The sequence below is a fragment of the Cygnus atratus genome, chromosome 26 (genome assembly GCF_013377495.2).
Source record: "Cygnus atratus isolate AKBS03 ecotype Queensland, Australia chromosome 26, CAtr_DNAZoo_HiC_assembly, whole genome shotgun sequence".
Classification (NCBI taxonomy): Eukaryota; Metazoa; Chordata; class Aves; order Anseriformes; family Anatidae; genus Cygnus; species Cygnus atratus.
The window spans coordinates 3,181,142-3,207,100 of NC_066387.1; the positions used below are offsets into that span (position 1 = coordinate 3,181,142).

At 67.8% G+C, this 25,959-nt stretch overlaps 5 protein-coding genes across 10 annotated transcripts in view; 3 read left to right on the forward strand and 2 right to left on the reverse strand.

Annotated features, from left to right (window-relative positions):
- Positions 1–7,386, forward strand: part of SH3GL1 (SH3 domain containing GRB2 like 1, endophilin A2) — a 30,755-nt gene extending 23,369 nt beyond the window's left edge. The window contains exons 6-10 of one of the 2 annotated variants that reach the window (XM_035567753.2): positions 795–953; positions 1,528–1,631; positions 2,841–2,965; positions 3,427–3,480; positions 5,097–7,386. In XM_035567753.2, coding sequence (XP_035423646.1) covers positions 795–953; positions 1,528–1,631; positions 2,841–2,965; positions 3,427–3,480; positions 5,097–5,293 — 639 coding nt within the window. In that variant the 3' untranslated portion in view covers positions 5,294–7,386. The remainder of the gene's footprint in view (positions 1–794; positions 954–1,527; positions 1,632–2,840; positions 2,966–3,426; positions 3,481–5,096) is intronic. The other variant, XM_035567754.2, reaches the window with a different exon arrangement.
- A 147-nt stretch (positions 7,387–7,533) lies between these two features.
- MPND (MPN domain containing) lies at positions 7,534–11,623 on the reverse strand. 2 transcript variants are annotated; one of them, XM_035567752.2, is made up of 13 exons: positions 11,590–11,623; positions 10,413–10,639; positions 10,098–10,328; positions 9,842–10,004; positions 9,686–9,770; positions 9,441–9,537; positions 9,257–9,329; positions 9,108–9,184; positions 8,848–9,016; positions 8,709–8,779; positions 8,504–8,593; positions 8,170–8,262; positions 7,536–7,995 (listed from the first exon to the last, which is right to left on the reverse strand). In XM_035567752.2, the coding sequence occupies exons 1-13, from the start codon at positions 11,594–11,596 to the stop codon at positions 7,909–7,911; spliced, it is 1,470 nt and encodes a 489-aa protein (XP_035423645.1). In that variant the 5' UTR covers positions 11,597–11,623; the 3' UTR covers positions 7,536–7,908. The 2 variants fall into 2 exon arrangements, with proteins under 2 accessions (XP_050571604.1, XP_035423645.1); XM_050715647.1 differs by having other exon boundaries at positions 7,534–7,995; positions 9,108–9,329.
- A 640-nt stretch (positions 11,624–12,263) lies between these two features.
- On the forward strand, positions 12,264–16,516 carry STAP2 (signal transducing adaptor family member 2). The gene is made up of 10 exons (XM_050715688.1): positions 12,264–12,350; positions 12,438–12,509; positions 13,292–13,387; positions 13,669–13,725; positions 13,833–13,937; positions 14,349–14,488; positions 14,593–14,662; positions 15,398–15,494; positions 15,863–16,042; positions 16,458–16,516. The coding sequence occupies exons 1-10, from the start codon at positions 12,264–12,266 to the stop codon at positions 16,514–16,516; spliced, it is 963 nt and encodes a 320-aa protein (XP_050571645.1).
- A 637-nt stretch (positions 16,517–17,153) lies between these two features.
- FSD1 (fibronectin type III and SPRY domain containing 1) lies at positions 17,154–22,572 on the reverse strand. The gene is given in 15 exon segments (XM_035567766.1): positions 17,154–17,264; positions 17,367–17,455; positions 18,122–18,373; positions 18,547–18,626; positions 18,710–18,869; positions 19,021–19,119; positions 19,283–19,492; positions 20,193–20,314; positions 20,523–20,545; positions 21,064–21,075; positions 21,077–21,166; positions 21,244–21,341; positions 21,344–21,374; positions 21,505–21,675; positions 22,561–22,572. Coding segments are annotated over 15 exon segments (1,560 nt in total).
- Positions 21,664–25,757, forward strand: LOC118258783 (uncharacterized). Of its 4 annotated transcripts, none has more exons than XM_035567788.2 (6): positions 21,664–21,725; positions 23,564–23,733; positions 24,313–24,660; positions 25,065–25,088; positions 25,167–25,259; positions 25,688–25,757. In XM_035567788.2, exons 2-6 carry the CDS (start codon positions 23,697–23,699, stop codon positions 25,741–25,743), a joined length of 558 nt encoding a protein of 185 aa, XP_035423681.1. In that variant the 5' UTR covers positions 21,664–21,725; positions 23,564–23,696; the 3' UTR covers positions 25,744–25,757. The 4 variants fall into 4 exon arrangements, with proteins under 4 accessions (XP_035423681.1, XP_035423682.1, XP_035423679.1 ...); XM_035567789.2 differs by having other exon boundaries at positions 25,068–25,088; XM_035567786.2 differs by having other exon boundaries at positions 25,065–25,259.
- The last annotated feature ends 202 nt before the right edge of the window (positions 25,758–25,959 follow it).

Here is a 25,959-nt window from a genome sequence, read left to right on the forward strand (position 1 = left end):
TTTCAAGAAGGCCCTTTGGTGTCTCGCTAGGGAGACATGGAGTGTGGTAGCTCCCTTGTGCTACCACGGAGACAAGCCTGTGCAAACCGTGGCCAGGCTTTGTAATAGGATCCACTCAGACCTATAATTCACAAGGCAGCTCTCTTGAGTGAATTTTTGCTTACAGTGGTGTCTCAGATAAAATAACTGCCAACTACTCTTTCAGTACTTATCTTCTGGGCGCTCCAGTTCTGCAGGCTGCCACGGAGCTAATTTAAACAGTTCTGGCCCTAACCAGTCACTGGATGCAATGCCCAGAACCTGCCTCCCAGTTCCTGATCTCCAGAGATCTCTGTCACCCATGGGGATCTGAAAGTAATGGGCCAGCTCTCTTCATCTCCCTGAAAACCTTGCATGGAGAACAGATCTGGGCTACTCACTGCTGTGCTTTCCTCCAGCTCCCAACAAGAAGCAGTTGAAATCGTATTTTTGTACCAATTTGTTGAGGGCTGTTTCTTAGTAAAAAGTCCCCACACCCACAGCAGTAATCCTTTGCCAAACCGAGTTCAAACGATCTGCTCCTCCCTGTCATCTCACAGCAGCCCTGACCTGCAGCTCTGCACCGTGTGCTGGAGCCTCGCAGGAGTCTGAGCATAGGTTGGAGCCACAGAAGTGTGTGCTCTGAGATCAGGTTTCTGAAATGAAAGAGCTGGGCCTGTAACTAGAGCTGCCCGTCCCAGCAGGAAAACTTGGTGGCTCGCAGTCTCTGTATCTTCCTTCTTTTTCTTTACCATTCATAACCATCCCTTCCCCAGCACCATCTTAAGAAGCTGGAAGGCAGACGCTTGGACTTTGACTACAAGAAGAAACGACAGGGAAAAATCCCTGATGAGGAACTCCGACAGGCCATGGAGAAATTTGAAGAGTCCAAGGAAGTGGCAGAGACCAGTATGCACAACCTCCTAGAAACCGATGTGAGTGCGTGCAGAGAGTGTGGGCTCCTCGCTGCCCCCAGGGCTGAGCACTGAGGAGGAGTTGCATGTTTCCAAAGGCACGAGGGTGGGATATCTCGAGGAACAGAAGAGTTAAAGATGCTGACTTCCACTCTCCTTTTTGCACGTGGGTTTTGCCCCCTGATAACCCAGACCTGGATGCCCAGCGTGTGGTGTGGCAGGTCCCTTACCCTTCCTCCAGCCCCCCTCTTCCTGACCCAGCTTTGGCTGGAGGAGAGGCTGTGGTGTGGACCAAAGGGGTCTCTTCTCATTCATGTGTGCCAGTGGGAATAAGTTTGGCCAGGTCACACAGCTCGCTCGGGAAGGATTTGACCACCTAGGGAAGCCCAGAGGGCACTGGCAGTTGCCTCTGTTCTGCTGAGTCTCAGCCTCGACCTGACCTCCGTTATCTGAAACCCCAAACCTCGTCCTCATCTCCTCGGGGAAGGGGCCCCTTGTGCACATTCCCCAGTATGTTCTCAGTCCCCACGTGCAGTGGGAGTCCCCTGCCAGTGGGGGGGGAGCCATTCACCCTGCCTTGGTGTGGTTCTCACAGATCGAGCAGGTGAGCCAGCTCTCAGCCCTGGTGGATGCCCAGCTGGACTACCACAGGCAGGCAGTGCAGATCCTGGACGAGCTTGCAGAAAAACTCAAACGCAGGTGAGTCCTGGGGGCCGAAGGCACTCTGTTTTCACAGCCATAAGCTGTCCCTGTGACACTTGTCTGTAAATACCCGACTTCTCCTCTAAATCTAACCCCAGGATTTTAAGGCCACTCCTTGAAATCACTATGGCTTTGATCCAGACCTCCTTCAGATCAATTCTAAAATACGAAACAACACGTCCATGCTTGCTCCATGGGCAACTGGTCCCTGCTGGTTTGAGCCGTGCCTGAATTGGGGTTTGCTGCTCCCTGGGAGGTTGGTGTTGAATTTGGCAGGGAAAGGGGGAAATGCAGGGTGAAATCCCTTTCGTGCCAGCACCCACAGCTCCTTGCACTGCAGGTGTTGAGTGCGGGGGTGTCCCCCAGGAAGCCCCTTTTGGCCAGATCCAGGATGAAATGACCATGCCGTTGGAAGAGCTGGATTGAATGGCACGGCCTGGACACGCCTGTCAGCCCGTGTCAACTGGAACTTACCAGCTCAGTGTCCTTGTGCCATTAGCTTCAGCTGTGCTTAAGGAGCTGGAGCAGCTGCTTAGCGCGGCTGCCGTGGCTTGCACAGCCTCACCTGAGCAAGCATTTCCCCAAATCCTGCCCAAGGAAGGAGAGCTGCCTTTGCTGCGTCCAGGGCTTCCCTCCCAAGCCAGGGCCGCGCTTCCCTCGGGCTGACACAGGGCAGGCCGCACGGAGCCAGGGCAGCGCCTCCGCTTCCCGGGGTGATGTAGCGATGCTGCTCTGCTTCTGTCAGAAGAAGCTGCTGAATGGAGGCTGTGTCTGCTTTGAATCCAGAAAAGCTGGGAGCAGCCTGTCGGCGTGAGCTTGCAAACTGCAGCACGAGTGTCCTCTGCTGGCCTGCAGGCAACGGGTGCCTGAGACGCCTCGGCAGCGAGGCCTGGGGCGTGCTGCCCTCTCTAAGGGCAAAGTCCCAAATCCTGGGCTAAGTCCTGCTCCAGAAGGCGCCAGCACAGAGGGATTCTTGTCTACAAATGAACCTGCTCCCCTGCGCAGCCACGTCGCTCAGTTCCCTGCCTGTAATCCCTGTGGCACGTAATGCAGCGTGCAGAATGGAGGCAGCTGAGGCTCGTCTCTGGGGGACTGCGAGGTGCAGGTGGTGGGTGCCTTGCCCAGCAGGAGCTGCCGGGGACACGAGTTGATCTCGTCATGCTCATTTTCACTTCAGTTTATCCACATTTCTTCTCCTTCCTCCAGAATGAGGGAGGCCTCCTCGCGTCCCCGGCGGGAATACAAGCCCAAGCCCAGGGAGACGTATGACTTTGGAGAGACTGACCAGTCCAACGGGGGCTTCTCTTGCAATCCTACCCCTAAAGTCTCAGGTAAAGTTGTCCCGTGTATGTGCACACAGCAGCTCCTGGGGACGGAGGGGAGCTACCCAGCCTGGAAATGATGTCTGTGGTGTACTGGATGTGCCTGTGTGGGCTGGTGGCTCTGAGAATGTCAGAAATGCCTCTAGACCTGGACTGTTTTCTCTCGGGGCCCAGCAGCCTTCGTTATATTGGCTTTGGGGAAGGCCCAGCAGGGCCTCTGGCCTGGGTTCACTGGCAGATAGTGCCCAGTCAGAGCCAGCAATGGCAGACAGGAAAAATTAAACGTCTTCTGCTTCCCTCCCCATCTTCCATCACGCTGCATTTGTCCCTCCCCGGTCCTGGTGAGGCAAGCGGGTTCTAACAGCATGCAGGATGCCCCGTTTCTCCTAACAGAACCTCCCTTTGGGCCCTGCCTTTCCCTTTCTCCAGTTCACGTTGTTTTAAGCATGTCTCTTTTTGTTTGGAAGCAGCTTCCTCCTCTTTCCGATCCGACAAGCCGTCCCGGGCCTCCGTCAGGAGTATCCGTGAGTTTCCTCCCTCCGCACTGCACTGCATGATGTGTGACCATCTCTCCCCATCCCTCCTCACTCCTCCTTCCTTGGCGCTGCTGCTTGGAGTCGCTCATACCTCTGTGCTGAGTTAAACCTTGCCTCTACCGAGGCCCACATTAACCCAGCCACGCTGTCTTGATATTTGCCACCCCAAAGCTTGGGCCTTTGCTCACCTGGAGGAGTTGTAGCAGTAATCACCATGCAGGCATGCCCTGCCTGAGATCCCAAAGATCAGCAGCTCTTCCAGGAGGTATCACACGTCCTGTTTCTGTCACAAGTGACCCGGCCTCGATCTGTGCCTCTCCTGCTCCTTGTACCCGTTGCCCCCTTCCCCGCAGCTGGAGGCTGAGCGGGCAGTGCTTGGGTACACGGTGTGGCTTTTGTGGCGTGTGAGGTCCCAGGCAGGACCTCAGATGGGTTGTGGGGTGAGGCAAGGCCCCAAGCAGGCTCCGCAGGTCACCGTTCCCCCTAAGGGGTTCAGGGGCTTTCGCTGGGGTATGGAGACCAGGCTGGATCTGGGGCTCAGGGGCATCAGAGCGGGGAAAGCGAGGGGCTCGTGGTGGTGCAGGATGTCTCGAGGAGCCTGGTGCAGGGGGAGCGCTGTGGTTGTGGGGCCAGCCTGGTGTTTTGGGAAGTTACCTCAGAAATGAACCTGCTTGGCTGCTGCTTTTGGTGTTTTCTGAGTTCTCTGATGCCGGATCCTTCCTTGCTGTGGGCGTTCAGCAGAGCAGATGTGCTGGCCTTTGGTGCTGTTCCCCTGCCCTGTCTGGAAGGGCTCTAGCACGGAGCCATGCCTGGCTCTGGAGCAACGGGGAAGGGAATTGGGGCCCTGAAGACCACAGTGGTCTGCATTAGCTCAGCCTGTTCCCCGTAGGATCCCTACAAATGCAAAGTTCAGTGCCTGCCCACCCCCAAACTTCACTTTGGTGCATAAATAGAGCAGGCAGCAGCTTTCCCTGCTACAAAACGCCCCTAATCCCAATCCCAGGTGCAATCAGGCCTGCTGCTGGAATCACGGAGCTGAGATGTGTGAAAGAGACTTTGGTTCTGTGCCCTCCCCCGGCCACAGACGTGTCTGGGGCCTCACCAGTGTCCCCGTGCTGCTGACGGTGGGAGTTCAAAGCCCTGTGGCAGACTCCTGGGGGGGCATCTCCCTCCCACTGCCCCCAGCTTTGGGGAGACCCTCAGAAAGCCAAGAGCTGGCTGGGACCCCCGAGCCCGTCCTCCTTCACCCCGTGCTGATGTCTAAGCCCCTCGTCAGCTGATGACACCCTACAAGCAGCTTCTCTGACCCCTGGAGGAAGGACGGGGCTCCTGCCAGGACCCCGGTGGCAGGGTGGTGCTGTGATTTAGGTTGGGCTCCACTTTTCTCCCCTCGGAGTGGGAGAACCTGGAGCTGAAACCCATCAAGGAGTCTGAACCGAGCTGGGGGCAGAGCTGGGGGACAGCTTCCCCCCGGGCAGGGCAGAGCAGAGCCCCGGCACTCGCTTTAGGAAACCAGGGCTGTGCAGGTCCTGGCTCCAGCGGTGCCGGGGGGCCGAGCACGGGGCTGGCCGCCGCTGAGCCCTGCCCACGCGCTTTCCCCGCAGCTCACCTGGACCAGCCGTGCTGCAAGGCGCTCTACGACTTCGAACCCGAGAACGACGGCGAGCTGGGCTTCAAGGAGGGCGACATCATCACCCTCACCAACCAGATCGACGAGAACTGGTACGAGGGCATGATCAACGGCCAGTCGGGCTTCTTCCCGCTCAACTACGTGGAAGTGCTGGTTCCGCTACCTCAGTGAGACGGCATCTCTCCCCCACCCCGGCCCCGCTCCGCTCGCGCCCTCTCCATGGCGCGGGGCCGAGCCTGCATTCCACGTCTGTCCCGACACCAGCCCCTCTCCGGCGGGGCGGGGGAGAAGACGCGGCCGTTAGCTCTTCGTCGTTAGCTCTTCCTCGTCTCACGGCGAGTTTGCCACCAGGGAACAAGCCAGAAGGGTCGGATGGCCCCCACCCCGGAGAATTTGGTTGGTGTTTTTGTTTTTTTTTTTTTGTTTTTTTTTGTTTTGTTTTGTTTTTTGGTCCTTCTGGTGCTTGAACTTAGGTACTTTATGAGCCCCGCCAGGTTCCTCGCGGTCTGTACATTTAAGCTGGGTCGCAGGCCTCTCCTTGTCCAGTTTTTGTCTTTGCTTTGGTCAAGTGTCCGTACAAACCAGGGCAGCCGTGCCGGAGAGCTGGGGCGCGCGTCCTTCACGCTGAGCACCAGCGCAGGGAGACACGGCCCGGGGCCGGGCAGGCGGTGTTGGGGACAAAGCAGGCCTGAGCCTCGTGGAGGGGCAAGAGCTTTGCCCCCCTCCTGCCCCGGCGCAGGCAGCTGCTGCCGAACACTACCCCTCTCCCCGCGGACACGCGGCCGCCCTCGCAGCCCTGACACCGCTGCAGCCCCGCGCCCTCTGCACCGCTGCAGGAGCGGATCCGCGGCTCAGCGGAGGCAGCGCAGGGCAGAGCAACACTACAACGCAGGTCCAACACTAAACCGGCCAGGGGTGGTGCTGAGCCCTGCCCGGTGCTGAGCCCTGCCCGGGCGTTAGCCCTCTGCCCTCTCCCCAGCAGAGCTCGATCCCGAAGGTGGTGGCTGCCCCCTTCTGCCCCAGAAGGGTTTGAGGCTGGGTTGCTTCCGAGCTTTGGGCCTTTCCTACCGCAGGCTCCGCTCGCAGAGCTGGGGGTTAAATCAGGGGGCAGGGGGCTGCCCGTGGCAGGGCAGAGCAGCTCCCGGCCTGGTCCCGTGCGAGATCCTCTTGCCCCGTGGCTCTGTTTGTTCTCCCCACGCCCCAAGCAGCCGTCAGCACCCCAAGAGGCTGAGCTGCAGGCTCCTCGCTTGCTGCTCGGGGCTGCTCGGCTCGAGTAAAGCTGATCCCCACGTGCCTTCCTGCTGCCCCCTGCCCCTCACCAGCTGTGGTCCGGGCTCTGTCACCTCTGGCTTTTGCTGCCTGCCGACAGGTTCAGAGAACAGCCCCCTGGGGTCTCTGCGCCCCTTGGGCCCGAGCCTCCATCCCCTGTTCCTGTCCTGGTGTCAGGATGGGGCCCCTGGCCACCCTCAGCACCCCAGGCGAGAGGGGGGCAGCGCCGCCTCCTGCACCTGCAGCCCTCCCCCCCCCCACCCCGCTTCCTTGCCTTTCCAGCATTGATAGAAAAATGGTTTCCTCCCCTTCGTGGGGACCTGGCACCTCTGCTGCAGGGCTTGGCAGGGCTTGGGCACCTCTCTCCTCGACCAGCATCCCCTCCCTTCCCGGCTGGCAGCCGAGCCGTCGCTCCCTGCCAGCGCCGTGCCGCAGCGCGCCCCTGTCCCCGCTGCTCCCGTCTCCTGTTACATTTACACGGAACCTTTTTAAATGTTTTTAACCACGCATGTCGATGTACGTCTGGTCCCCCGCCGCGCCGTGCTCCGAGCAGGCCGAACCCCGGGCAGGAGCTGCCCCTTGTCTGGCACCAGCGCCTGGTGCAGGACGCGGGGGCACGCGGGGCTCCCCACCCCGGGTCCCAGCAGGGCAGGGAGCCCACGGGACTGGTGTCCCCAGGGCCCTCGTGTCCCCAGGGCCCTCGTGTCCTCAGGACCCTCACGTCCTCAGGACCCTCGCATCCCCAGGGCCCTCAAATCCCCAGGGCCCTCACCTCTGTCCCCACACTGCTGGGGGGCCAGGGTCGCAGCCCGGGAGCACTGGCTCCTGCTCAGGTGGATTGAGATGAGTCTGTCAGCTGGGAAAACTCGCTAAGACCTTTTTTTTTTTTTTGTAATGGTTTCTCCTGGTTTTTAGGGGAGAAAAAAAAAAAAAAAGACCCACAAATCTCAACTTGTATCTCTGAATAAAAGTATTAAATGTTTTCTTCTTTCTAACGGCCGCGTCCTCTCTGTGCGCACGAGGCCGGATCCCTCCCCACGGCCAAGCAGCGGCCGCGATGGGACCGCTGTGCTCCGGGGGCCACGGGGGGCTGGGGGAGCAGCCCTGGGTCTGCACCTCCGTGCCCCAGCCCCTGGAATTGAGCACCCTGCTGGCACCCGGAGCCTGCAAAGCCACCAGCACCACCCCTTGATGCTTAGCAGGATGCCCTCAGCCCGGCGGAGCCGCACGCCCGCCCCGTCTCAGGAACTGCTCTTTAATCAACTACCACTTCCACAAACAACGTGCAGGCGAGACTCCCACCACCACCGTCACCCTCCCCGCCACCGCCGGGCCCGGCCGCACCACTCCCCAGGGGGCTGCTCCGGGGCACGGCAGGGGCTCAGCACCCCTCTGCTGGGTGCCTGGAGGCAGCGGGCGACACGGCGGCCCCGCGGCGCTGCCCTGCGCCTGGAGCCCTTTGCCGAGGGCAGCTCTGGCTGCAGGGAAGGTCTGAGCCGGACGGGGCTCCCGGCTCCTCAGCCGCTGAGCTTCAGGAGGCTGTAGATCTGCTCCAGGACGTGGGCGAAGCTCTGGTCTTTGGGGGTGCGGGAGGCCAGGGAGCCCTGGGGAGGAATAACGCCCAGTTTTACTGCATCCACCCAAGCCCCTCTGCTTCCTGTACTTTGCCTGGCACCAGGGCGAAAAATCAAAATAAACACCAGGGAGGAGCAGGGTGGGTGGAGACCACAGCAATTAATTCCTTTCCCGCCCAGCTCAGGGCAGGACACTGTTCTCACCTTCAGTTTGTCCAGGTAGGTCTGGTCCTGACTCCACAGCTCCTGGAACTTCACCAGGTCGGGGGCGCCCTTGTAAAACTCCACCAGCAGCGTCTGGGGCAGGGGAGAGAGGGGCTGCAGGGGACCCTCAGCCCCCTGCCCTGTGGGACCAGCACCCCAGCAGCACAGCGGGGATGGAGAATGGGGATTGTCACCGTCAGGGGGCTGACAGCAGGACGGGGATGGGTGGCAGGGGCCCAGCCCAGCTCCAAGGGGGTTGGAAAGCCGTCCTGGTGGGCGCAGGTGGGAGTTTTGGGGTGAGGTGGTGAGGATCCGACCCCTGCTCCGCGCTCACCATCTCCTGCAGGACGTCGTTGGTGAGGAAGCCGTCCTGGATGTAGGCCACCTCCACCTCCATGGGGATGCCGTAGTCATTGGGACGTTGCTGGAGGACGGGAGAGCGGCGTCACCCCACCCAGCACAGCACCGGGACCCCCCCCCCGTGTCCCCCCCGAGCTGCACCGCTGCCGCCGTGCCCCGCGGGGCCTGGGGCTGCTCACCTCCGGGGGCGGCATCACCCAGAAGGGTGCGATTTTGGACTCCACGCCGGGGTTGCCGTGATAGTACGGCCCTGGGAGGAGAGACGGGGCTGATATGGGGGGGGGGGGCATGGCTCGGGTGGGGGGGCCGCATGCTTACCGCAGATGAGGGCCAGGCAGGGCTGGAAGCCGTTGCCGCTGCCCTGCAGCTTGAGCTGGTAGTCCATCTGCGCGTCGATGTCGTGCAGGGAGGGCAGCGCGGGGCCGAAGGGGTGGCTGTGGTACCAGCCCACCAGCGACAGCCCCCGCAGGAACAGGCTCTGGCAGATCTGGGGGGGGGGGGAAACGCCGACACCGTTGGCTGCCCGAGACCCCCCAGCACCCTCCGGGGTACCCACGGCAGGGGGGGGACCCTTTTACCTCCTCCTCCACGGCGCCCGCAGCCTCAGCGTCGCCCAAGCGGCTCCGGCAGGGGAAGGCTCGCAGCACCGTCAGCACTGCGGGGAGGCGCAGGGTGGGTGGCTCTGCCCTGGGCTGGGGGCCGCCCACCCGCCCGCCCTGGCGCCTACGCTGCGTGTTGGTGTCCCACCGGCCCCCCAGGTACCCCACCACTTCGCTCCGCGTCAGGTGGCTGTGGAAATCCTAAAGGGAAAGCCAAAGTCAGCAGCACGAGAGGCGTCCCAAGCCGGCACGGATCGCGCTCGTGTCCCCCGTCCCTCCCCACCCGCAGGACCCCGCAGGGAGGGGACGCACCAGGAGCAGGAGGACGTTGCTGGAAATGGCCACGTTGAAGGGCTGGAACTTGTTGATGGCGGCGAAGGGCGTCACTTCCACCAGGGTCTGGGGGTTCCTGGAAGAGCCGCAGCCCCTGGTGCCACGGGCACCCCGTGGCCCCCAGCCCTCCTCGCCGCCCCAGTGGCTCCCATGGGGCCGGTGGCCGTGTGGGGACACAGCTGGGGCCACCCGTGGGGCTCAGGCCCGTCCCCGTCGTGCCCTACCTGGCCGTGTCACGGGTGCCCAGGGTGCAGTAGCGGACGGGCACCCGGGGTTTGTTCTCTGGCCTTTTCCCCGGGGCGCCATGATCTGCAACACAGAGCGCCCCGTCACCGCGGCCGGGGGGCTTGGCCCCCCCCAGGGACCCTGCCCTTCCTCACCCATCCCCGCCTGCTCCGCCAGGCTCCGGCACTGCTGCTTCTTGCTCCTCTCCTCCGGCCTCTTGGCGGCAGCCGGCTCCGGCGCGGGCGCCCGGCCTTCCCTCACCGCCTCCTCCTCCTCCTCCTCAGGCAGCTCGTCCTCCTCGCCCTCGCTGGCCAAGCTCTGCGGGGTTCGGGGAGCAAAGCGTCGCCCAGCGCCCCACGGGGACGCCGCCGGGGCACCTGCGGGCTGGGATTTAGGATCACCCCGACCCACCTCTTCGGCGGCGGGGGTGTTGGGCTGGTGCTTGCGCAGCCAGGCGGCTTTGTACTGGTCCAGCTTCTGGCCCTTGTAGCGCACGGAGGCCCAGCCGCAGCCCGACTTCTTGGCGGGGTTCACCAGGCGCTTGCAGTGGGTGGCCCAGGCGCTGGGCGAGTTGAAGACCTGGCCCGTCTCCTGCCACGTGATGGTGCCGTCCGCACCCAGGTCCCCCACGAACTTCTTGCCCTGGGGAGCAAGGGGTGAGCGGGGAGGCCCCGGCCTCATCCCCGTCCCCGTCCCCGTCCCTGTCCCTGTCCCGGCTGGGCTCACCAGATAATAGATGGAGAGGACGCCGCGGGCCGGCTCCAGGAGCCCGTCGCGGAGCAGCACGCGCAGGGTGATGCCGCGGCGTGTGAGCACGGCCCCCCGGGAGCCCCCCGCCGCCTTCGCCCCGCTCTCAGGCTCCGGCTCGGCCTCGGCCTCGTCCAGCCCCGGCTCCAGCTCGTCCTCGTCCTCCTCCAGGCACTCATCTGCACCAGGGGAGGCGGCCGCCAGCGCTGCGGGACAACCGTGTGGGGTCCCCCCCAGGAACCCATGGGGAGCAGCAGCACCCTTGGGCCCCCCCCGTGATGTCCGTGGATGGGAAAACAGGGAGCGGGGGGATGGTGACACGCAGGGGGCCTTGTCACTGCCTCACAGGCAGACCAGGGGCCATGGAAATGGGGACGCCACCAGGCAGGGACATGGGGAGAGGGGACATGGGGGCACATGGGGACTTGGGGACGGGGGAGAGGGGATGAGGGAGGGGAGGATGCGGGGGGAGGTGACGGCAGGGACATGGGGGCTGCGGGGACATGGAGGCTGCAGGGACATGAGGTGTGGGAACATGGGGACTGTGCAGACATGGGGTCCGTGGGGACATGGGGGCTACAGGGACATGGGGGTCCACGGGGGCCGTGGGGACATGGGAACATGGGGGCTGTGGGGACATGGGGGCTACAGGGACATGGGGACAGGGGGGAAAGGGGGTCCATGGGACCATGGGGACATGAGGACTGTGGGGACATGGAGACTGTGGGGACATGGGGTCCGCAGGGACAAGGGATCAGTGGGGACGTGGGGTCCACAGGGACATGAGGACCGTGAGGACATGGGGGCTGCAAGGACTTGGGGTCTGTAGGGGGCATGGGGCGTGGGGACACGGGGACCATGGGGCCATGGGGGCTACAGGGACACGGGGACCGCAGGGACATGGGGTCAGCGGGGCCGTGGGGGCCGTGGGGACCCATCTCGGCAGCCCCCCAGCGCCCACGGCGGACGGGAGGGGTTGGGGGGGGTCGCACCGCGTGGACGCGCACGGCGGGGGGGGGGGGCTGCGCCGTGCACGCAGGTGCAGGCGTGCGCGTGCCCGGTGCCCGCCAGGTGCGCGCCCCCCGCGCTCCCCGGGGCCGGTGGGTGGGAGGGGGGAGATTGGGGGGGGGGGGGGGGGGGGGTCGCGGCCCGGTACCTGCCATGCTCCGCGCTCCGTCCTCCCCCCGGCGCCACGTGATGGGGCGGCCCCGCCCCCGGTGCGGGAACGGCGGGGGGGGGGCACCGGGGGAGCACCGGCGGCGGGGGGGGGGGGGCGGCATCAGGAGAGGGGGGGGGGACACCGGGGGAGTGGAGGGCACCGGGAGAGCCCCGGCTGCGGGGGGGGGGGGGAGCACCGGCTGAGGGGCGGGGGGGCACAGGGGGAGCACCGGCTGAGGGGGGGGCACCGAGGGAGGACCGGCGGCGGGGGAGGAGCAGCGGCGGAGGAGGAGGGGGGGGGGCAGCGGAGGAGCAGTGGCTGCGGGGGGGGGGGGGGGGGGGGACACCGAGGGAGCCCCGGCTACGGGGAGGGGGGCACCGGGGGAGCACCGGCTGCGAGGGGGGGGCGGACACCGGGGGAGCCCTGGCTGGGGGGGGGGGCACCGGGGGAGTCCCGGCTGCACGGGAGGGGTGGCGCCGGGAAACCCGGCGTCCACGGCCCGGTCACGGTCCCGGCCCCACAGTCACGTACCCACGGACACCCGGGCACACGCACACCCCCCCCCGCCGTGCCCTTCGCCCCGTGTACGGGAAGCGGGGGCGGGCCCCGAGCCCGGTCCCTGAATAAGGCCCGGCCCTGCCCCGGCCCGGTGGCACCGGCGGCTCCCGGGGATGGCGCCTCCGGTGCCCCCCCCTCAGCCGGCCGGGGCCCGGCACTACTACGAGGGCTTCGTGCAGAAGCGGGGGCCGCGGGACATGGTGGGGCTGGCACCTCCTCAGAGCCCCCCCCCCCCCCCCCCGGTACCGGGCCCCCCCCGGTGCTGAGGGGTCCCTTCCGTCCCCCAGGGTTACCGGCGGGTCTGGGCCGGGCTGCGGGGGCCGCTGATCGCCTTCTATGCGGTGCCCAGGGACCGCCAGGTATGGGCAGGACCCCCGGGGGGGCCATGGGGATCCCCCCCCCAGTGGGACCCCAACTGGGACCCCTGGGTGGGCACAGCCAGGCTGGGAGCTGGGGGGTGGGGGGGGCACAGCAGCTTGGGACCCCCCGAGGGGGCACCCCCAGGCTGGGAGAATAGGGGTTGGGACCCCAGGGGGTGTGGTTTTTTCTTGGGGGGGGGACACCAAACTGGGGCCCCCAAGGGGGCCCCTCTGGGCTGGGAGAAGTGGGATTGGGACCCAAGGGGATGTGGTTTTTTTTGGGGGGGGGCACCCCAGGCTGGGAGAGGTGGGGCTGGGACCCCAGGGGGTGTGTTTTTTTCTTGGGGGGGGGACACCAAGCTGGGACCCCTGAGGGGGCACCCCTGGGCTGGGACCCACAGTAGGAGAACCTTTGGGTGGGAGCAGGTGGGTGCCCCAGGCTGGGACCTCTGTGCCCCCCCCTCACAAAGGGTGGGACGCCACCACCCCCTCCCCCCCAGGACTGGGACCTCTCCTTTGGGACCCCTGAGCTCCATGAGGTGGACACAGAGCCGGGACCCCCCAGGATTGGGACCCCCAAGGTGGCACCACTGGGCTGGGACCCCCCCCATTCTGTGTCCCCCAGACTGGGACCTTTTTGTGGGGGGGTGTGGGGTGGGGTTCCCCCCCCCACTAGGACCCTCCCCGTGGGGGTGAGGAGGGGGGGAGCCTGTTTTGGGGCAGGCTGAGGCCTGGCTCCCCCATGTCTGTGGCGGGGGGGCCCACGGCTCGGCTGCCCCCAGCCCCTGGAGATGCTGGACCTGAGCGAGCTGGTGGCGGTGCGGGCTGAGGGGGGGGGACTCGTCCTCCAGATGCGGGACCAGAATGTAACGCTGAAGGTGAGGAGCACCCCACGGGGCTCGGGGGGGCACAAGTGGAGGGGCGAGGGCACTGGAGATGCTGGGGGGTTGGGGCTGGGGGGGACCCAGGGTCCTCGGTGGGGTTTGGGGGGCGGGGGAGGGCATGGAAGGGAATTTGCAGATGCTGGGGGGGGACAGGGACAGGGTTTGGGGTCACAGCGGGGTGTAGAGGCTTGGGGGGGGGCTAAGGGATGGGGTTAGGGGACGCAGAGGGGGGCAGGCTGCCCTCAACCCCCAAACGCCCCCCCGGTCCCTCGCAGGTGGAGAGCGCAGAGGCGCAGGAGATGTGGCGGGGATTCATCCTGACCATGGCTGAGGTGGGTGCAGGTTCCCCATGGCGGTGGCCCCGGGTCCCCATGGCGGTGGCCCCGGGTCCCCATGGCGGTGGCCCTGCCGTGCCCGGTGCGCTGCGTGCCCCCTGCAGATGAAGGTGCCCTCGGACCTGGTGCTGCTGCCCGGCCACAGGTTCCAGCTGCTGGAGGCCCTGCGCGAGGAGCAGGAGCGCCGCGCCGTCCCCAGGGAGCTGCTGGTCCCGTCGTGAGTTACGGGGCCAGGGGCCGGGGGGCGTCTCCGTGCTCGCTGGGCTGCACTGGGGACAGTGGCCGGGCCTGGCTCGGCGGGACAGAGCAGAGCTGGGGGTGACGCGACGTGGAGCGGGGTGACGTGACGTTGCTTGGGGTGACACGACACGGCTCGGGGCGGCCCAGCACAGCTCAGGGTGACATGACGCGGCTTGGAGGGCCTGGCCTGGCTCGGGGTGACAGAGCACGGCTCGGGGTGACACAACACGGCTCAGGGTGACATGACGTGGCTCAGGGTGGTCCAGCACAGCTGAGGGTGACATGACACGGCTTGGAGGGTCTGGCCTGGCTTGGGGTGTCCCAGCATGGCTCGGGGTGACAGGACACGGCTCGGGGTGACACGTCCCGGTTGCCCCCAGGTCTCCCAGCTGCTTCTACAACGTGTCGCGGGGGAGGCCGAGCAGCTGCTGGAGCGCAGCGCGGGCAGCGGGAACCTGGTGCTGCGCCCCGGGGGGCACGGCCACGGCGTCTCCGTCACCACGCGCCAGATGCTGAACAAGTGAGCGGGGCCCGGGGTCGGGGCTGGATGGCACCGGAGGGCAGCTCCTTGTCCGGGGGGGGTCTCCTGATGCCCACTGATGCCACCCCCCCCCCCCCGGGCAGCTCGGTTCTGATCAGGCACTACAAGGTGATCGACCTGGGCCAGGATTACTGCATCAGCGTGGACGTGCCGGTGAGTGACGTGGGGCAGAGCTGGGCCGGCCCCGAGGACGAGGGACCCCCCCCCCAACCTGTGCCCCTGGGACAGGACCCGCAAGGGATGGGACCCCCCCCACACCCCAGGCTGGGGTTCAAGAGATTGGGACCCCCCCCCCAGCAGCTAGGACACTTTAAAAGGGATTGGGACCCCCAAGGGATTGGGACCCCCAAGGGGCTGGGAGCCAAGGGATTGGGACCCCCAGAAGCTAGGATGCTTTGGTGCTGGGACCCCCAAGGGATTGGGACCCCCAAGGGGCTGAGACCCAAGGGATTGAACCCCCAGTGGGCTGAGACCCAAGGACTGGGACCCCCAAGGGGCTGGGACACAAGGGATTGGGACCCCCAGAAGCTAGGACACTTGGGTGCTGGGACCCCCAAAGGGCTGGGACCCAAGGGATTGGTACCCCCAAGTGATTGAGACCCAAGGGATTGGGACCCCCAGAAGCTAGGATGCTTTGGTGCTGGGACCCCCAAGGGATTGGGACCCCCAAGGGGCTGGGACTCAAGGGACCAGGTCCCCCAAGGGGCTGAGACCCCCCCCCTCCAGGGCCTGGCACCTCCTCAGGGCAGGGTCCCCCAAGTACCGGACCCCCCAGGGCTGGGACCCCCCCGGGGTCTGGGAGATGTGGGGCTACGGGCAGGGAAAGGGGGGGGCTGCGGGGGCACCCGTGGCGATCCCCACGTGCCGACCCGTGCCCCCCCCCCCCAGCACTACTGCTCCTCGCTGGCCGAGGTGGTGCAGTACTTCGTGGAGAAGAGCAAGGGCAGCCTGCGGCCCCTGCACTCGGAGTACAACCAGAAGCTGGGTGGGCATTCGGCGGGGATGGGGTGCATGGGGGCTGGGGGGGGGGGGTTAGGATTGGGGGGGGGGGGCGCTGGGGGCGGTTATGGACCATGGGGGTGTGGGAGGTTGGCGGTGGAGGGGGTTTGAGGGGGTCTTTGGGGCAGCCAGGGGATTGCTGGGGAGTTGGATGGCAGCAGTGGGGTGACTGGGGGGGGGGGGGGGGGCAGGATGGTGGTTGTGGGGTCAGTAATTGGGGTATTGCGGGACTTGGGGGGGGGGGGGGGGTCAGGGTTTTTGGGGCGCTGCAGGCGGGCGCTGGAGGGCTGGGTGGGTTGGGGAGGGGGCACAAGGGCCGCACAGCGGGTTTGTGATGGCCCCGTCCTGCTCCAGAGTTTGTGGAAACGGACGGGGAGAACGGCGAGATGCTGCAGGGGGTGTACGAGCCCCCACCCAGCGCCCCCGACCCCCAGTGTCCCCCCCCGACCCCACCCCCCAGGACCCAGGCACCCGTTCTGCCCGACGCCGAGCCCCCAGCCCCGCATCGCCCCAGGCTGCAGCCCCCCGAGCAGGGTGAGTCGGGGCAGGTGGGGGGAAACTGAGGCGGGGGGGGGGGCAGAGCCCCGCGCCGGGGTGGGGGCACCCCCCTGCCAACCCCCCCCGTCCTTTTTTGCAGGTGCCGGCACCCCCCCGCGATCAGCGCGCCGTCCTATTCCCTGCCCCCGTACCCGCCCCCGTGCCCGGCTGCCGTCCCAAGGTTATGGGGGGGGGGGGGGGCCCAGGTCCCACAGGGGACTGGGGGGGGCTTGGGGGGGGGGCACCCAAACTCTGGGTCCTGTCCCTGTGGGGTTAGGGGCTGGAGCAGAGCTGTGCTTTGGGGTTCAGGGGCAAGCAGCAGCTTGGGGGGGGGGTTGGGAAGGGGGGGGGGCAGGTTCCCCCACCTCGCTGCCTCCCCCCCACCTCACTGTCCCCCCCCCTGGTTTTGCAGACATCACGGAGGAGCTCCTGCAGAAGCTGAGGGTGCGACGAGCTCGCACGGACGGCTGATGGGTGGCAGTGGGGGGGGGGGGGGGGGGTCTGGCACCGCCCCTCCCCCCCCCCCCCAAGTCCTGCCTGGCCCTGGCCCCCCCCCTCTGGGCAGGGGGTGTGCCCGTGGGGGGGGGGTGACAGAGGCTGGCACCTGTATCATGGCGGGGGGGGGGGGGGAGAGCCCCAGCAGCATCACAAATAAAATCATCCATCCCACCCCCCCGGCTGCCCCCTCCTCATTCCCTGGTGCCCCCCCAAACCCCCATTTCCTCCATGGGGGGGGGGGGGGGGGCGTGGCAGGGCCCCCCGCACCCTCCCAGCCCCAGGCAGGGCAGCAGGGCCGTTTACACCTCGATCCTCATTTATTAAGGCCAGAAGCAGCTGTCTGGGGGGGGGGGGGACAAGCCCAGCCCAGGTGCCGTGTTTTGGGGGGGGGGGGGGGGCACGCAGCAGCGGGGGGGGTCCTGGCAGCCGCGGGTGCCACTGCCCCCCACCCAGCCTGGCGTCCCCTGGGGGGGGGTCCGGGGGGCTGGCACGGCCCCAGCAGCGCCTGGAGCGCGTGGGGGGGGGGGGGGCTTGGGGTATGGGGGGGGTCAGGGTACATTCGGTGCTCTGCCTGGGGGGGCGCCGGGGGGGGGGGGGTGGGGGCACGGCGTTAGGGCAGGCTGGCGGTGGAGCTGCTGGCCGTGCTGTTGCGTTTCTGGAGGCATTTCACGGCGCTGGGCACCTGCAGCCCCGAGGTGACGTGGAAGCTGCCGCACCAGACCTGTGGGCACGGGGGGGGGGGGGGGGGGGGCACGGGTGGGCACGACCGGGACCTCTGGGGGGCTGCCCGGCCCCCCAGCCCCGTGCCCACCCAGCCCCTTACCATGAAGGCGGGCAGCACCGGCTGCGTAAACCTGGCCTTGAAGGTGTGGAGCAGCTGTTTGGTCCTGGCGTTGTAGAAGGACAGGAACCCTGCGGGAACACGGGTGTGAGGTGCATGCGGGGAAAGGACCTGCGGGGTCTGCCCCGTGGCCTGTGTGCAGGATGGGGCCCAGGGGGTGGCACGGTGCGGGGTGTGCAGCGCCCAGCACAGAGCTGTAGGGGTTGGCCGGGCCCTCCAGAGCTCACCGGCTCCAACCCCCCTGCCAAAGCAGTTCCCCAGAGCAGGCTGCCCAGGGAGGCGTCCAGACGGGCCTTGAATATCTCCAGAGAAGGAGACCCCACAGCCTCCCTGGGCAGCCTGTCCCAGCGCTCCGCCACCCTCACCGGGAAGAAGTTCTTTCGCGTGTTGGTGCGGAACTGCCTGGGCTCCATTTTGTGGCCGCTGCCCCTTGTCCTGTCCCCACAGACCCCTGAAAAGAGGTCGGCCACGTCCCTCTGTCTCCCACAGCTCAGGTATTTACAGACATCGATCAGATCCCCTCTCAGCCTTCTCTTCCCAAGGCTGCCCAGACCCAGGTCTCTCAGCCTCTCCTCCCAGGGGAGATGCCCCAGGCCCCGTATCAGCTTTGGGGCCCTCCGCTGGACTCTTCCCAGGAGATCCCCGTCTTTTTTGTGCCGGGGAGCCCAGAACCGGACCCAGCCCTCCAGCCACCCCTTCTCCCCTTCCCATCAGGTCCCCGTGGGTCCCGCGCCCACCTTCGTGGAAGTTGCAGTAGACGCCGATGCAGTCGGGCACGGGCACGTCCAGCACCTTGGCCTTGTTGGCGTGCTTGGCGCTGAAGCTGACCTGCAGCCAGTTGTTGAGGTGGAGGCACCACGAGGCCGAGGTTTTTCCCAGCTGGTCAAACTTGCCGAGGCTGCGGTACGCCACCCCCACGCCGAAGGCCTTGCTGTCGCGGTCGTACCGCACCTCCCAGTAGTGGTCGTCCCCGTCGATCAGCGTGTCGCCTGCGGGCACGGGGCGCTGGCACGGCTCTGCCCACGGGCAGGGGCCGCCACCTACGGGGGGTGTCCCCTCCTGCACCCCGGGGTGTCCCCTCCTGCACCCCGGGGTGCCCCACGCCCACCTCTGTCGCCCCACAGGCCCACTCTCTCGCGCCCAGCACCAGCCACCAGCTCACCCAGCACCGTGTAGGACTCGGCGGTGAAGCGGTCTCTGCCCCCGCGCCCCGAGGACATCCTCTTGGGGGACTGCACGACCCTAGGACAGACGGGTGGCAGCAAGGAGAGGGTTGGTGTTGCTCGGGGGGGGGCTGCGGGGGGTGACGCGGGGGCTGGCGTTACCTGGCGGGCGAGTTGGCGGGCGAGGCCGTCCTGCCCTTGCCGTCCTTCTCGCGGGCCTTGACGTCCTGCACCTTGCCGCCCGTGGCGTCCCACTCCACGCTGAGCTCCTCCACCCGCAGGTTCTGGTGGCACGTGCTGGCATCCAGCCGGAACATGAATGCTGGGGACGGCCACCGTCAGCGTGCCCCCAGGGAGCCCTCCCGCCCGGCCCCAGGGGGCCGCAGAGCCCGGCACGACGGGGCAGAGGCAGCGCTGGGGGGCGCGGAGGAGCGAGGGCACCCCCGTGCTCGGTGCCGCCACCCGGCACCCACCTCTCGTCTCCAAAGTGACCGGCTCCGAGAACTCGCCCGCCACGGCCTTGTTACACGCCCGCACGCGGAAATTCATGTACTTCATGTCAAACTTCAGCCCTGCGGGCACGGCGCGGTTACAAACGGGGCACTGCGGCGGGCGACGCCGCGACCCCGTCCTCGGCAACCGCCACCCAAACCTCCGGGACAGCCCCAGACGCCTGCCAGCCCCAGCACCCGCCCTAAGACACCTTTGGGGCTGGATTTGGCCCCGTGCCCTCACCGGACAGGGTGTACTCGGTGCCCTTGATGCCCTCGACCACCATCCAGGGCTGGTCCTCCTTGGCGCGGGGCGGCCCCTCGAAGTTGGTCCTGCGGTACTCCAGCACGTAGTGGTCGATCTTGCTGTCCTCGTCGGGCATCCTCCAGGCCAGCGTCACGCAGTTGTCGGCCACCAGCGACTCCGCCAGGTCGATTTCGGGGGTGCTGGGCACTGCCCACGGGAGCAGCCGTGCCAGTCCCCCCCAGTGCAGCCCCGCTGCCAGCCGGGCTGTCCCCGGCGCCACCGGCACCGCACCCGCGGGGCACCCGGCCAGGGCACCCCAGAGCCCCCCAGCAGGGCACGTATGGGGGGGCTGGCACCCACCAGGTCCCTGGGAAAGCACCCCGAGACCTGTAAGCGCTGCATCTGGGGTTTCCCAGGCACAGCACCTACACAGATCCTATGGGAACGGCACCCCGAGGACCCCAGGCGTGCACGCACACGTCCCTGGGGCACAGCACCCTCGGAGCCCCCCAGCACAGCACCCCAGAGACCCCAAGCGATGCACCCCAAGCCCCCAAACAGCACCCAGAGGTGCAGCATCCGGAGCTCCCTCCCCAAGCCTTCCCTCCCTAGCTCTTTCTCGCCTCACTGGCTGGGACACCCCGGGCTCCCCAACCTCTCCCCCCACCCCCTGGCACCCCGAAGCCCCCTAAATAAACCCTGCTCCACCATCCCTGCGCTCCTCTGTCCCCCTGCCAGCCTGGCACAGCCCTCGGCGCCCCGTACACCCTGGCACTGCCCTCGCTTCGTCCCGGCTGTGCGCTGGGAGGAAAAAAATCCCAAGCTGGCTGGCTGGCTGCCATGCCCTGTGTCCCCGCAGCCCCAGCACCTCCCTCGTGGCCCTGCACCCGCCGCCGGCGGGCGATACCTGGCAGGAAGGCGAGGGCCTGGAGCAGGCGGCGCTCCTGGGCAAAATCCACCATCAGATGGCTCATGTTGTCGCTCACCTTGGCCTTGAGCGAGAGGCGGAAGGCGGGGGCCATCGTCACGCTGCACGGGGACATGGGGACACGGGTGTCAGCAGGGCTGGGAGCGGGACAAAACCCCAGCCCCGAGCGGCCACCCCTACCCTGCGCGTCTTTGGGGAGAGGGGCGGGTGGGGGGTGGCCCCGGGACCACCCCCTGGGGCGAGGGGGGGGGGAGCGACACCAATGTTATGGGTTAGTGGGGTCGGTGCGGGGCCGCGGGGGTACCGTACCTATCCTTGATCTGTTTGGCAGCCTGGAGAGCGCAGAGGAAAAGAGGAGGAGAAAAGAAGAGCAGGATGAAACAGCAGCGCCAGGAGCCGGCGAGGTGCGGCGTGCGCGAGTCCCTGCTGGCACCACCGCACGGCGTCCCCGCGGCCCCACACGGCACCCCGCGGCACAGCGTCCCCCGCGCCCACGCGGCACGGCGTCCCCACGTCCTGCCACGGCGCTCCTAGGCCCCTCTGGCTCAGCAGAAAGGAGGCACCAAGCAGCACCCGTGGCCCTGGGCAGGCGGGGGACCCAGGGGACCCAGGGGACGCAGGGGACCCAGCGCCCCGGTCCCCGCCGGGTGCCCGGCCCTAACCTAACCCCGCAGCGGGCGAAGCCAGCCCAGCATTATCAAAGTGCCCAGCGCAGAAAGAGAGGAGCGTGCCCCCAAGCGCAGGCACGGGGAGGCGGCAGCTGGCAGGCAGGGGGGGACGGGACGGCCCCTGTCCCCGGGGCAGCCGGGTGGGGACAGAGCCCAGCGCCCGCGGGTGCTGTGGGGCGCACCTGGCTGAAGTCGTTGGTTGTTGGCTGTCTCCAGGGTCTGGTTGGCCGTCTCCAGCAGCTCCTCCGAGCTCTCCAGCGCCTTGGCGCAAGCCGCCAGCTGCGCCTGAAGGGGACAGAGTGGCAGCGGGGTGACGGCGGCCCCGCTCGGCGGGCGCGGGGTGGGGGGGGACGGGGGCTCACCTGCAGCTCGTAGGTGCGGCTGGCGCGGTCCTGCTTGATCTTGGTCAGCATGCCGTCCTTCAGCTCGTCCAGCAGCGCGTACAGCGACTGGAACTCCCCTCCAGGTCCTCCTGCACCCGCGCCGAGTTGTCCTGGGGGCAGCGCCGGGTGTCAGCGGGTGACGGAGGTGACCGGGAGCACCTCCCCTCCCGGACAGGACCCCCGCCAAGGCGGGCGCAGGGTCCCCGGGGAGCGCGGGGGCAGGGGGAGCGCTGTCGGTACCTCCACATTCTGCAGCATCTGCTTGAGGGAGTAGATGAAGTTCTGGATCTCCTCATTCTTCACGGCCAGCGTGGTGATGATCTTCCGCAGCGCCTCCTGCCCAGGCGCCAGCGCCGTCAGTGCCCGGCCCCCCCCTCTTTGGTGTCGTTCCCCCCCCCCGTGCGGGTGGCCCTGCGGGTGGCCTTGTGGGCATGGCGGAGCTGCGCGATGACTTGGCGAGTGTGAGCACGGCGTGTGTGTGAGCACCGTGCGTGTGAGCACCGTGTGTGAGTGAGCACGGTGTGTGTGTGAGCACGGTGTGTGTGTGAGCACGGTGTGTGAGCACCCAGCTGGAGGGGCTCGGGGGGGCACCAGGACACCCCCAGGCACAGCCCAGCGCTGCCCGGGAGGGGGCAGCCCCCAGCAGCCCCGTCTGGCTGCGTCCTCCTCCCTCCTTCCCTCCCTCTCCCTCCGTCCTCCATCTCTCCGCTCCCTGCCCTTAACCCCTTCGTCCCTCTCCTGCCTCCCTGCCTCCTCTCTCCGGTTTCTATTCCTCCACACCGGTCCCTCCTTCCTCCAGGTCTTTATTCCCCCCTGCCCTCCTTCCTCCTGCCCCTCTTCCTCCAGCCCTCCATCCCACCATCCCTCCTTCCTCCAGCCCTCCTTCCCCTCTTCCTCCATCCCTCCCTCCTTCTTTCCTCCGTCCCCTTTTCCTCCATCCCTCCCTCTCCCAGGCCTCCTTCCCACCTTCCCCCATCCCCCTACCCCCCTCCCTCCTTCTTCTATCCCCCTCTTCCTCCACCCCCCCGTCCTCTATCCCTCCACCACTCTTCCTCCGCCCCACCACCCCTCCTTCCTTCCGTCCCTCTTCCTCCAGCTCCCCTTCCTCCAGCCCCCTTCTCCTCTTCCTCCTTCCTTCCCCCACCCCACCCCCCCCCTCCCTCCATCCCTTCTTCTCCTCTTCCCCCATCCCTCTCCCCCCCTCCCTCCCTCTCCCATCCCTCCCGTCCCCTGCCCCCCTCCCTCCATCCCTCCCTCTCTCCCCCCTCCCCTCTCCCCCCCTCCCCGTCCCCGCACCTGGTCGCCCATCCCGGGCCGGCCCCGCCGCTCGGCCCCGCCGCCACCAACAAAGGGGGAGCGGCGCCCCCGGCCCGGCCCCGCCCGCGGGGCACGACGGGAGCCGTAGTCCTGGGAGGGGGGGCCGCGGGGCGTGCCGGGAAATGTAGTCCTTGGGGGGGGGGTCCCCGGGTTGGGGTGGGGGGGCACCGCGGTAACGCCCCCCCCCCCCAGCCTCCTCGACCCCCCTTGGCGCCTCCAAGCCCCCAGGCAGGGGGGGGGGGGGGGTCCAGCAGGGCCCCGGGCTGGGAGACCCCCGGGGGTCCCCCCTCTGTGCTGGGAGGGGTGCTGAGACCCCCCCCCCACGGCTCCCCCAGGGCAAGGGGGTGCCCTGAGCCCCCCCAGCAGGGCCCGCTGACATCCCCTGGGTGTCCCAAGGGTCCTCTTGCCCTCCTAGAGCCAGCCCTGAGACACCCCCCCCAGGAAAATGGGGACCCCCCTGGTCCCCTGGGGGAGGGCAGCCCCCCCAAAGCCATCCCAATCCAGCACCCCGATTGCCTTGGGGCAAGGAGGGGGGGCGTTGGGGGGCCATGAGACCCCCCCACCCCAGGGTCTGGGCACCCCTGACACCCCCAGGGCAGGGGGACCCCCAGGAGGGGGCTTGGGAACTCAGGACGTGGGTGCCAGGGGTGAGGTGGGACGGGGGGGGGTCCCCCAGGCTTTGGGGGGGAGGACACACTACAGGAGAGCAGCATGAGTTGGGGTGGGGGCGTTCTCCCAGTACTGGACCCCCCCTCACCCTCCCACTTCTCCCAGTGACTCCACATTGCCCCTACAGCCACCTGCTCTGGGTCACGATGTGCCCCCCCCTCGGGGGGGGGGGTTAAAACAGGGGTCCCGGGTGGCACGTCCCCAAACGTGGGTCTGGGGGGGGGGGGGGTCACCCCAGTCCCCAGGTGCCAGGTGCTGCCCCTGGGCCTGGTTCCTGTCAGCGTCCCCATCCCCGTCCCCGTTACGGTGACAGGAAGCCGTGGCGTCACGGCGGGGCGATGGCAGGCCGGGACACCTCGGGGACAGCCGAGCGGCGGTGACAGGGACCCCGTGGGGACAGGGGCAGCCCCTCAGAGCCCCAGGGGCGGCCTGGCATCAGCACGGGGATGTGGGGGCTTGGGGTCCTCGTCCCCCTCCTCGGCGGTGAGTGGTGGGGACACGGGGGGGGGGGGGGACAGGGACAGAGGGGACGGCGTCTGGGTCCCTATGGCTTGGTGGCTTGGGGTGGGGGGCACTGAGGGGCTGTGGGGCTCGGCCTGGCCCCTAGGTGACACCTGGGGACAGGGGGGGGACAGAAGGGGGACGAGGGGGACAGAAGGGGGCAGAGGGGGACAGGGGGTGCCACTAGGGACATCTTTCCTGAGGGGGAGCTGGGTGGGTTTGGGGCACAGACGTGGGGACGCGCTGGGGAGGGACAGGGGTGGGTGACACGGCTGTGGCTGGGGGACAAGGTGGGGGGACAGATGGAAGGGGGGGGCAGAACGTGGTCAGCTATAGCTGGTGGGGACAGGAAGGGGACAGCAGCGAGGGGACAGGCACGTACAGAGTGGCGTGTGGTCACCGGCCACAAGCAGGATGCCGGGGCCCCGTGCCCTGCCGTGCCCCAGTGTCCCCATCCGGCCTTGGTGGCACCGGGGGGGGGGACACCCTGGGAGCAGCCAGACCCCCTGCTCCCCGTCCCCCGGGGCCACCGCGCCGTGACCCGAGCGCCGTTCCCCGCAGTGGGCGCCCTGTGGGTGATCCAGGACCCGTCGGAGGTGCAGGTGACGGCGGGCGAAGGGGTGGCCCTGGGGTGCTGGGTGGTAGCGGCGGAGCCTCCGCAGCTGCTCCGCGTCGAGTGGCTGAAGGCCGCGGGGCACGGGGTGCTCTGCAGCGCCCGCATGGGCCCCGCCGCCACCCCGGCCCCCTGCAGCCCCCGCCTGCGCCTCGCCTGGCAGCCCCCCTCCGCCACCCTCAGCATCCTGCGGGCACGGCCGGGCGACGCGGGGTGCTACGTCTGCCGGGTCACCCTCGAGATCCCCCGCTACGCCACCGCCACCGGCAACGGCACCGTGCTCAGAGTCAGCGCAGGTACCCCCGGGGGGGGGGACACATGGGGACGTGGGGGTGCTGCCACCCCGCTGTGCGGCACGGGGCGCCCCTTGCTCTGTGCCCTTCCTGGGCAGCCCCAGTGGTTTTTAATGGGGTGGCTGGGATGGGGCATCCCCAGGGGCTTTACTGGGGGATCTGGGACGTGGTGTGGTGGTGGGGGGGGTTAGTGGGGGTCCCTGGGATGTGGCGCTGTGGTTGGGGGTTACTGGGGGTCCCTGGGAGGTGGCTTCTCCCCGAGTGTTAGCAGCTGTCTGGGTCACAGGCAGGGGAATTGCCCAGTCCGGTGCGGCCACGGTGCAGGAGGGACGGGGACAGGGACAGGGACAGGGACAGCGCGCAGTGGGGCTGGCACAGCCCTGATTCTGCTTTCCCCCCGCCGGCAGCAGCTGACGCAGGACATGGGGCAGGTAAGCGTGTCCCCGCTGGCCCCTCCGGCCCAGCACCAGCGGTGCTGCGGTGGCGGCCCAGCTGCCGTGTGCTTGCAGGGCTGGCGTGGGGGCTGGCGGGGGCCCTGGGGGGCGCCTTCCTCCTCCTCGGGCTGGCCGTCCTCGGCTACCGGCACTGGCACAGGAGAACAGGTAACCCCTGCCCACCCACCCTGTCCCCAAATACCCCCACGCCCGCCTGCTCCATCCTACCCCGTGCCCGAACACCCGGTGCCCACCTATCCCTGCCTCCGTCCCCACCCGTTCCCAAATGCCCCTGTGCCCAAATTCCCTGTGCCCCCCTCCTCCCGTGCCCAAATACCCCGCACCCACCTCCCCCAGGGCATTCGCCCCATTCTCAGACACCCCTGTCCCCGCCTGCCCCGCTCCCCTTCCCCTGCTGAACCTTGGCTGCTCCATCGGGGCTCACCCCATGCACCTCCGGGGACCGGGGGCACCCAAGGGACCCCCTGGGTGTCCTCAGGAGGTCCCCTGGCTGTGCCAGCCCCCGGTGGGCCGTGTGTTGGGGGCCAGGGCTGGCGGTGCCTGGCCCTGCTCCCCCAACGCCCGCCGCCCCTCAGACACAGCCATCTACCTGAACGTGCTGCCCCGCTCGGCGCAGACCCCCAAGAAGTGATTGCCCCCCCCCCCCCGAAAGGTGACGAAGAGCAGCGTGTACCAGGGGTGGGGGCACCCCACTGGCCCTGAGGGTGCCCACCCCGGAGAGGACCCCCAAACGCCCCACGCCATGCCCCAGAGGCCCCGGTTGTCTGCGCTGGCCGGGGAGTGGCGGCGCCTGGGGCTGCTTTACACAGGAAAAGCCCCCAAAAAAGCTGTTGTGCAGCACCTTGCA

What these genes read in the sequence shown, in the direction of transcription:
- STAP2 (XM_050715688.1), top strand. Translation starts at nt 12,264, where the DNA reads ATGGCGCCTCCGGTGCCCCCCCCTCAGCCGGCCGGGGCCCGGCACTAC. An exon ending in TCATCCTGACCATGGCTGAG is followed by an intron (nt 13,726 to 13,832) that starts GTGGGTGCAGGT and finishes TGCCCCCTGCAG; the next exon opens with ATGAAGGTGCCCTCGGACCT. An exon ending in CCGTCCCCAGGGAGCTGCTG is followed by an intron (nt 13,938 to 14,348) that starts GTCCCGTCGTGA and finishes GGTTGCCCCCAG; the next exon opens with GTCTCCCAGCTGCTTCTACA.
- LOC118258783 (XM_035567786.2), top strand. Translation starts at nt 23,697, where the DNA reads ATGTGGGGGCTTGGGGTCCTCGTCCCCCTCCTCGGCG. An exon ending in CCTCGTCCCCCTCCTCGGCG is followed by an intron (nt 23,734 to 24,312) that starts GTGAGTGGTGGG and finishes CGTTCCCCGCAG; the next exon opens with TGGGCGCCCTGTGGGTGATC. An exon ending in GCACTGGCACAGGAGAACAG is followed by an intron (nt 25,260 to 25,687) that starts GTAACCCCTGCC and finishes GCCGCCCCTCAG; the next exon opens with ACACAGCCATCTACCTGAAC.
- MPND (XM_050715647.1), bottom strand. An exon ending in GGCACCCGTGACACGGCCAG is followed by an intron (nt 9,538 to 9,685) that starts GTAGGGCACGAC and finishes CGGCTCTTCCAG; the next exon opens with GAACCCCCAGACCCTGGTGG. An exon ending in CGGGCGCCGTGGAGGAGGAG is followed by an intron (nt 9,017 to 9,107) that starts GTAAAAGGGTCC and finishes CCCCCCCCCCAG; the next exon opens with ATCTGCCAGAGCCTGTTCCT.